This window comes from Propithecus coquereli, unplaced genomic scaffold (genome assembly GCF_000956105.1).
Source record: "Propithecus coquereli isolate 6110/MARCELLA unplaced genomic scaffold, Pcoq_1.0 Scaffold8, whole genome shotgun sequence".
NCBI lineage: Eukaryota > Metazoa > Chordata > Mammalia > Primates > Indriidae > Propithecus > Propithecus coquereli.
In genome coordinates this window covers 2,434,388-2,444,639 of record NW_012154173.1, presented here as the reverse complement: position 1 = coordinate 2,444,639, position 10,252 = coordinate 2,434,388, and the positions used below count along the sequence as shown (strand labels likewise).

Below are 10,252 nucleotides of genomic sequence, written 5' to 3'. Positions count from 1 at the left end.
TAAATTGTCACTCCGCAGATTTTGAGCTTGCCAGTCCCCACTATCATGTGAGCCAATTCCTTAAAATCTCTTGTGAGCCAGTTCCTTAAACTCTCAGAAGAGGTGATTTTTACAGTGGAATTTGCAGGCAGGGAAGCTAATTCCAGGGTAAAGAGTAAAGGTAAAGAAATAATGATTTGTTTAGGGAACAGCAAATTTTATCTCCAAAAATATTTTTAAGCAGAAGCCATTTTACAAATGTAATCTTACATAGAACCCCAATATATACATCGTAAATGTATTCTGTTAGTGTAAGTGTATTTTATGAGTTAAAATTAATAGCATTCCTTTATTATGAAGTAAAAAAATATGAACAGAGTTATGATAAAAATCAAAAACTGAGAGATAATAACCCCAGTTTCCAAATTTTTTTTTTTTTTTTTTTTTTGAGACAGAGTCTCACTCTCTTGCCTGGGCTAGCTAGAGTGCCGTGGCGTCAACCTAGCTCATAGCAACCTCAAACTCCTGGGCTCAAGCAATCCTCCTGCCTCAGCCTCCCAAGTAGCTGGGACCACAGGGGCCCGCCACCATGCCCGGCTAATTTTTCTATTTTTAGTAGAGACGGGGTCTCCCTTTCGCTCAGGCTAAGTCTCTAATTCCTGAGCTGAAGCAAGCCTCCAGCCTTGGCCTCCCAGAGTGCTAGGATTGCAGGTGTGAGCCACCATGCCTGGCCACCAGTTTTCAATTTCTGTATTTTGTTTTGGTTGACCAATATCAAGAAAATCTACCTATTATACCTCTTCTGTTGATTAAAGGGATGAAAAAAATAGGCATTATACTAAGTGGGAGTTTAGTATAAACAGGCTGTATCTATCAAAATTCAAATTGTGCATACACTTTTGCCCAACACAGATCCTACAAATATACTCCCATTAAGTATGCAAAAAATATAAATGTTCACTGTAACACTGTCTGTGGTAGGCAAAAAAAAACAGAAACAACCTAAAAAGCTCATTAATGAAGGTCTTTCTGGTTAAATAAATTATGCTACATCCATATCATGGAATATCAACCAAATATTTTTGTAATGAGGTATATGTAATGATAAGGAAAAATACTCAAAGTCATACTAAAGTGAAAACAGCAATTTTCAGCAGCAGCCACTAAAATATACTAAGCGCTTATTAAATATCAGGCACTTGTGTTAAGTGTTTTAAATAATGATTCATTTAATTTCATAATCCCATGACATAGGGTTTCCTTTTATAAAAAAGGAAAAGGAGATACACCGATATTAATTTTTCAAGGAAGCAGCTAGTAAATGTAAGAGAACCAAGACTTAAACCAAGATTGTCTGAATCTAGAATTTACACTCTTAAATAGTAATATAGTTCAAAATAGTACTTATAGTATGAAACAATTTATATGTTTTAAGTATATATGTACATATATATAAACACTTAGCTTATATTTATATGTATGTATATATAAAATTCTAGAGATATGCATAAAAAAACACACGCTCCAGCCTTCAGAAAGTGAAAAGGAAATGGGAGCTTTTACATTTCACATAATAACCTTCAGTGTTATTTAAATTTTCTTTCTAAAGTAAACATACTACTTTTATAATCTATAAACAATCAGCTTAGGCTGGGCATGGTGGCTCAGGCCTGTAATCCTAGCACTCAGGGAGGCTGAGGTGGGAGGATCACTTGAGGGCAGAAGTTCGAGACCAGCCTCACCAAGAGCAAGACCCCGTCCTACTAAAAATAGAAAGAAATTAGCCAGGCAACTAAAATAAGAAAAAATTAGCTGGGCATGGTGGCCCACACCTGTAGTCCCAGCTACTCAGGAGGCTGAGGCAGGAAGATCACTTAAGCCCAGGAGTTTGAGGTTGCTGTGAGCCAGGGTGACACCTCAGCACTCTAGCCTGAGGAACAGAGCAAGACTCTGTCTCAAAAAAAACAAACAAACAACAAGAAAGAAAACAATTAGCTTAATATTTTTTCAAAAATCCTAATCACACAAATAGTATTTATTCATTTTATAATCTCAGGATATTCTTCAATTAAATAAATTCAGAAACTTACAAGAGTAAAGAATGTTTTTACAAGTTGAATTCCCGTTAACACCTAAAAATTGTTCATATTCCTCGTCATAAATATGTTAGGAAAGCACCAAAAACTTCCAATAAACACTAAAATTAAAACTCATGTGGTAGTTTCAGTTTTCTTATTACTTTTACACTTATTTTTGCTCAAGTATTACTCAGGACAGGCACATTTAACTGACATACTCAAGGTTGTACTATTCTCACTTGTGTAACTATTTGTGAGCAGTCACACACACATCACAATTCAAAGACAGACCAGGTGTAACCGAAGTTCAAATATACACTATACGTACTATTCACTCATTCACACATTTGGCAAATGTCTACTGAATGCCCACTATCAGTCAAGCACTGTGCTAGGTGCTGGGAACATAATAGAATAATAGAGACAAGGTCTCTGCCTTCCTGAAACTTACATTCTATTGGGGGGAAAAGTCAGGAAAAACTTTATTCTGATGTTTCACATGTTACTCTCACACCACAAGTTAACATACTAGTAATTACAAATGTCCTTAAATTTGGGATTTAAGAGAATGGTATGTACAAGGTTTTTGTTTAGTTTTGGATTGTCTGCCCTGAAAAACTTGATTTTATCCTCTCTTTGAATGGCACAACTCAACCTCTAGTTGAAGCACATATCTACTTACATTTTTAAATAATATCTTATATGCATTGTTTCCAAAAAAGAAACTTTAAGGCAGAGCATGGTGGTTTATGCCTGTAATCTCAACACTTTGGGAGGCCGAGGTAGGAGGATCCATTGAGCCCAGGAGTTCAGGGGTTACAGTGAGCTATGATCCCGCCACTGCACTCCAGCATGGGCAATAGAGCAAGACCTTGTCTCTTAAAAAAAAAAAAAAAGAGAGGGAAATTTTTAGAGTAGCTTTAGGTTCACAGCAAAATTGAGAGGACAGTACAGAGATACCCTATACACCCCCTGCATCCACACATTCATAGTCTCCCCCAATATCAACATCCACCACCGGGGTGGTACCCCTATTACAACTAATGAACTTATACAGTTTGATAAATTGAAGTTTATTACTGGGCCGGGGCAGTGGCTCACACTTGTAATCCCAGCACCTTGGGAGGCTAAGGCAGGAGGATCACTTGAGTCCAGGTGTCCCAGGGTACAGTGAACCATGACTGCACCACCGCACTCCAGCCTGGAGAACAGAGAAAGACCCGGTCTCTAAAAATAAAATAAAAAGTTTATTACTAAGTATTTAAGAAACAGTGAGAGCTTATTCAAAGAACTGTACAGTTCTGGAGGCATCTTTATGAAACTATTCCTCAGAAAGCAGAAGGCTAGAGGAGAAATGGCTGGGGCCACATAAAAGCTAAAATGTACTGAGTAAAAGCTTACTCTGCACCAGTCACTGTATGGAGAGCACTTTAAATGTATTATTTCATATAAACTTCCCAATAACTACAGTTAGAGTATTATCTCAACTCTGAATAAGAAAGCAAACTCAGATAGGCTAAGCAAGTTGCCCGAAGTCACTCAGCTAGAAAGATGGCAGAATCCTGGCAGCCTGGAGCCTCAGCTTTTAACCTCTGTGCCAAGTAGGGTCCTGAATGATGGCAGGCCTCTGATGCCATGACAGAGAGATGTACTATTGCCTATTTAATCTTGCAGGCAGTGTGAACAGAGGTTTACAGGATTCCCAAGAAAAAAAAAAAAATCACCTCATAAAGTCTGAGGTGTCGAGCTTCAGGAAGATAACTTGGTCCACAGTGTGTGTGATGACCTGGACCAGGGAGCACTGGAATCAGTAGTTATCAACTAAATGCTTCAAAGCAAACTTGTTGAACAGAAACTACAACCGAGCCTCCTGATACTCTCCTTCCCAGGGAAATTTCTTTCCATTAAACCAAGATGTCAAAGAATTGTGAAAAAGAAACTGGTGAACGCACACAGTAAACCAAACATATATCTTGTAGAATAATGTTTTCTAAACTATGTTAGGTGGAGAACAACTGCCCAGGCAGACTATTCAGCTAAAGCTAGATTCAACAAATCTAATGGATGTGCTGGGGCTGACAGGAAACACCCCAGCCTCCTCCTAAAAAAACTGAACAGCCCAATTAGAACTGTCTTAGAAAACAAAGGAAAAGGAATACTGGTTACTCTTAATTAAACATCTTGGTTGTTTCCTTCATTAAATAAACACTTATTACTGATTACTATGTGAAACCACAAAGTATGAGAGACATTTTTGAGTTTCAGACATTTACTATGTATACATGTGATGCTACAATTTTCACTCTTGCCACAATTAGCTCAGTAATTAAGAATTATTTTCTGGGGGTTTCTGCAGGTGCTTGGAATATGGTGTGCATAGAAGTGGAGTATGAGTGAGAAATGTTGGAAGGTGAAAAACAAGGAAATTCCTTTCCTACACAAATATCTGGAGGAGCACTGAACTATATTTATATGTTTCCTACCTTATTACAATTAAGCCTCAAAGCACTATGTCAAGGAAGAATCTAAAACCTATCCCTTAGGTGGCTTCAGGTCAGCCATAGCTATTCTGTTGAGATTTTACAATCTCTCCCAGTATGGTAGACAGAATAATGTCCCCCAAATGATGTCCACATCCTAATCTCTAGAATTTGTGAATACAAATTCTCCTTCCATAGCAAAGAGGAATTAAACTGCATGTGGAATTAAGGTTGCTACTCAGCTGGCCCTAAAATAGGGAGATTATGCTGGATTACCTGGGTAGGCCCAATGTAATCACAAGGAACCTCAAAAGTAGAAGAGGGAGGCAGAACAGAAGTCATCACAAGCTGAACAGGCAAGGAAATACATCCTCCCAAGAACCCACAAAAAGAAACACAACTCTGCCAACACCCTGATTTTAGCCCCATATCTCACCTCCTCAGACTCCTCACAACCCTATAAAAAACAAAATTCCTTGTTGTTTTAAGCTACTAAATCTGTGATAATTTGTTACAAGAGAAAATAGAAAACGAATACACTAGGCTTCATCTCATCCTCAGATTTTAGGAAAATTCTGATAATAATTACTACTAAAATGAACCTGTAATACAGGACATTGTCAGTCTGAACTGTTTGGTACTGCTTCCCAATAAGATAAACACAAAAATTGAGTTTATTTTTACATAATTCAATTTCCTGTCTTCTGAATCTAGTATTAAAAAATACTCAGGCTTGTACTCTAGTTTATTTCAATCCACTTCATTTATCTATAATTTTACGGTATTTCACAAAAGTATTGGCTGAGGCAGATGGAAACTTTGCTTTTCAAAAAAGAGATCATTTACAGAAAGGGAAAGTGAAGCGCTGACACGTTAAATCACTTGCCCAAGTTCAGACAGACAGTAATTCTCTCATTCACCTAACTATTGACTTAATAAATGTGCATGAAAAGCCTTGTGCGGCAGACACCAAGCTCCATGGTGGAGCTACGGTGTACTACACGACCGAGCACAGCCCTGACTCTGACTCTCCCAGGTGAGTTCAATTCGCCTCGGAGTCCCAGGAGTCGCCCTAGACCAGCTCAATGGCAGCCCTCCCCATTGGTATCCCTCCCACAAGCCCTAGCCCCAGGAAGACGCGCGCGAAGCAGTGTGGACAGAGCCGGGCCAGCACGTAAATGCCAGATAAAAGTCCAACGAATGGAAGAAAAACACAAACCACATGCTCTGATCCCAGTGGCCAGCCGCTGGGCCACATCACTCCCCAACTCCGCGACCCTCCCGGGAATCCCGGATCCATTCCCTGCCCCGGGCTCCGCCCCGACTCCCGACCCCGCCCACCGCGTCACTAGCGTAGCTCCCGAGACTCCTCACTCGCCCCACCTCTGCCTTCCGCTGTAGCTCCGAGTGCCGCTCCAATGCGCTCGCGAAGCCGCCTGGGCGCGTCTTAGGCTCCTTAGAATCGGAACTGCCACTCTCAGAGCCACTCTCAGTGCCTGTGCTCCGAAAGGGCCTGGAAAAGAGAAACACTCGCAGAAAATGGCTCTCGGCAGCCACAGCACGGGTCCGACACAGGCTCGCCATGACAGCTTCACAACCTCTGACCTTTGGCCTTCCCTCCGCAAGCGTGCGGGTTACGGGGCGGAGCGACAACAGGCCCGCCCACCTGCTGCAGCGCACTAATGGCCATCGGGCTTGGTCTGTTTGTTACGGCGGGGCATGGAAGGCACCGTAGGGCGAAGGAGACTTAAGCTGAAATTGGTGGGTTAAATGGCTGGTGGCAGGAGTGCCGCTAAGCTTTGCGTGGGAAGTGCTCTTAACTTGCAGGAATTTCGCTCCCCCAGCCCTGGGCACCCGTTGGTCTGTTGCAGCTTCTGGTTATGTGACGCTTGCTGTTCCCCCGCCTGGAAATCTCCCGTAGGTGACCGCCTGGCTCGCTCTCCGACGCTGCTCAGGTCTTTACTCAAATATGAGCTTCTCCTTGCTCACCTATTTAGAACTGGAAGCTCCCCTCCCTCCCATATACACTCTTTCCCCTCCTCTGTTTTTCTCTATACCACTTAGCACTTCCTAATTTGCCATATACTTTACTTGATACAATCTTTAGTGTATACTCTTCCAACTTTGTAAACTCTGTGAAGACAAGAACTTTGCTCTTGGACCCCTGGCACCGGGCACACGGTAGGGCTCGAGAAATATTTGTGAAACCCTGGATCCAGGTTTGTCCTTCTTTGCCACTGCTGCGGCCAGTCCATCTACGTTACAAAACTAGTCTTTCTGAGACATTTTGTCACTTCTAGATAGCTACTATCCCTTTCTGTTAGAGAATTAAGAAGTTTCGGAATGTACCCAAATATCGCACCACAGGAGACCCCCCCACACTCTTTATGTTCTTCCACTTTTTCCCCCCCAATGGTAATTCCCAAAGTTAGCATACCCTTTTCAAAACCGGGCTTAACACCTTACCTGAGGTGTTTACGAATTAAGTTATCCATCTTTTATCCGGCAGTTTTATATTTAATCGCAATTAGTTATTCTGGGGGCAGGTGACACATTCCTTTCCAGTTCATCTGCAAGTACTTTGAGATAAGGAATTTTTATTTATGACCAGACCCTGTTAGCTAGTTATTATTTTTGAGACAGGGTCTTGCTCTGTCTCCCAGGGTAGAGTGCCGTGGCGTCATCCTAGCTCACAGCAACCTCAAACTCCTGGGCTCAAGCGATCCTCCTGCCTCAGCCTCCAGACTAGCTGGGACTGCAGGCCCGGGGGCCACCACACTCAGCTAATTTTTCTATGTTTAGTAGAGATGGGTCTGCCTCTTGCTCAAGCTGGTCTTGAACTCCTGGCCTCCAGCAGTCCTCTAGCCTAGGCTCCCTAAAATGCTAGGATTATAGGTGTGAGCAACCACGTCCAGCCAGACCTTATTTTAGTAATGCCTTTGACTGTGGATTTTAAATCTTTCTGATGCTCTCAAACTAATGGCATAGACAGCATACAGAACACAGAAGGACATTGACCTTGGAATGGTGTATAATTGTATGGATCATGTAAGATTTATTACTAGCCAACTCCAGGGTTACAAATTCAGCAGGGAGTTTAAGATAAATTCTACTCCAGGTGAGTTCTCCCTCTTGACACTTAAACTATTTCCCTTGACCATAAATGGACTCTAAAACAATTTTGCATTATCTTCCATGCCTGTTGCTACTTCCACTTCCTTTCAGAAGAAAGTGTGGTAAATTATAAAGAGCATAGCCAATGACTTTTAAGAACCCTGAGTTCTAGTCCTGACTCTAATCCTGATCTTAGGCAAGACAATTTAATGTTGCTGATTTGGTTTCACTTGTAAAACCAAGCTATTGCCCTCTGTGCCAAGCTTAAGAAAGTGCTTTGTAAACTTAACTATGAATACATCAGTATGCACAGAACAAATGAGGTTACTAAGGTCCTAGCTCTAAAATTCAGCAGATGTATTATATTTATGTCCCATCTCAGCTAGATGATAAATTCCTCAAGGATTGTGACAACAGGCATTTGGAGACAAATCCTGTAGTTTTTAATGTATTCGTTGATGGCTGTATGTACTCACAAGATAGAATACATCATCTTGAAGCCTTCAATTTTACTTGAAGAGAGACAGTTACTTTCACATTAAACACATTTTTAAAAAATACATGAAATGCAAAATTCATCTTATTTTAAAACATAAAATTTGTGTCAACTGACTTCAAATTATGCCTTAAAACTTTCCATCTTTGGTAGAGCATCAGAAGCATCAAATGAGAGGAACTATAAAGTACCAAGCAAATCAAGGAAGATGTCTGCAGACTCTACATGCCTATACAAGCACCAACAGTGACATGGGCTGTAATGGCAGTGTTTCCACATTTTCATGGCATCTTGAGAGTTCTGATCCTGCTTTAATTACACCTTCCTTCTTGCTTTATTAAAAATATAAGCCTCTTTTTTTCTCTTGTAGCTTGCAAATTGTTAATACACATTGCAAAAATATTAGTAATGGCAGATGGCAAAGAAAATGAACAGAAAATAGTTCAAGTGTACTGTGAAGTTTAAGTGATACTTTACATCTACTGGCTATGTTTTATCTATAAAATGGTGACACTGCCATGTACCTGAGTAAATTAGTAAAAGTGGTAAGTATAAAATACCCAGGCACTTATTGAAAGGTGGAGATGACACGAAGTGATTAGAAATTCATGCCTCTTAACCACATGTGCAAACCTAGAATAATGTCTAGAGGTACAGATTGGGGAGCTACTAGTATCATTCTAAAGGTAGTCATTTCAGCCATAGAAATAGATAACATCATTAAGGGGATCATGTAGAAACTGCAGTCCCCAACACCCAGGCCACAGACCAATACTGGTCCATGGCCTGTTGGGAACCGGGCTGCATAGCAGATGAGCAGTGGTGAGTCATGGAAGTGTCATCTGTATTTACAGCTGCTCCCCATCACCTGCATCACAGAACTCCACCTCCTGTCAGATCAGTGGCAGCATTAGATTCTCATAGGAGCTCGAACCCTACTGTAAACTGCACATGGAAGGGATCTAGGTTGCAGGCTCCTTATGAGAATCTAATGCCTGATGATCTGCGGTGGAGCTGAGGCAGTGATGCTAGCACTGTAGAGTGGCTGCAAATACAGATTATCATTAGCAGAGAGGTTTGACTGTACAATAAATGAAATGTGCTTGAATCATCCTGAAACCATCCCCCCAACAATCCCCATCTGTAGAAAAATTGTCTTCCATGAAACTGGTCCCTGATGCCAAAATGATTGGGGACCACTGATGTAGAAGGTAACTAAGGGATAGCATTTGAGGAACTGGAAGAACACTAATACTAAAAAATAGTCAAACTGTTAAAATAAGAATAGAATTAATCCTAGAAACCAAGGAAAACTTTTAAAGCATGTGTTTAAGTGGAGAATGTTACAGTGAAAGATCATATCCACTTATAAATATTGAAACAACAAAATTGTGTCTGGTTTTTTACTGTGTGGTACAAAAACCATCAAATTAAAATAATCACACTACCAACCAACCTCAGTGACTGACATCAAAGTTATGTATGAGAGCTGGCAAGAATTTTAGTTGCCAAATAGGATTTAAGTATAAAATCCTGGCAGGTGATAGCACATGCAGGCCCTACCCACTAAGGGCTTGCAAACTAAGAGTGAAAAGCCTTTTGGTTCTTTATTATTTCAGAGTCAGAACAATAGGAAATTGTGAAAACTAAGCTTTGCAGGTTTATTTAAAAGTGATACTGCTTTATATTAACTGTGATCCATATGTGGTCTCTATAATTAATCCAATTAGAATGTCATTAAAAATAAGGATGAATCAATGGCCAAGGGTCTCTTCACTATGGGCAAAAATGTGATTATTCTTCTGGGTTGTAAGAGCTACAAAGAGGCCAGGCGCGGTGACTCACGCCTGTAATCCTAGCACTCTGGGAGGCCGAGGCGGGCGGATTGTTTGAGCTTAGGAGTTTGAGACCAGCTTGAGCAAGAGCGAGACCCCGTCTCTACTAAAAATACAAAGAAATATTAGCTGGACAACTAAAAATATATAGAAAAAATTAGCTGGGCATGGTGGCGCATGCCTGTAGTCCCAGCTACTCGGGAGGCTGAGGCAGAAGGATTGCTTGAGCCCAGGAGTTTGAGGTTGCTGTGAGCTAGGCTGACGCCACAG

General features: G+C 41.0%; 1 protein-coding gene across 1 annotated transcript in view; it reads right to left on the bottom strand.

The window, feature by feature from the left end:
• MRPS28 (mitochondrial ribosomal protein S28) overlaps nucleotides 1-6,141 on the bottom strand; it is a 98,245-nt gene extending 92,104 nt beyond the window's left edge. The window contains exon 1 of the mRNA XM_012663164.1: nucleotides 5,921-6,141. Within this exon, the coding sequence (XP_012518618.1) occupies nucleotides 5,921-6,121 (201 nt within the window). The 5' untranslated portion in view covers nucleotides 6,122-6,141. The remainder of the gene's footprint in view (nucleotides 1-5,920) is intronic.
• Between the last annotated feature and the right edge of the window lie 4,111 nt (nucleotides 6,142-10,252).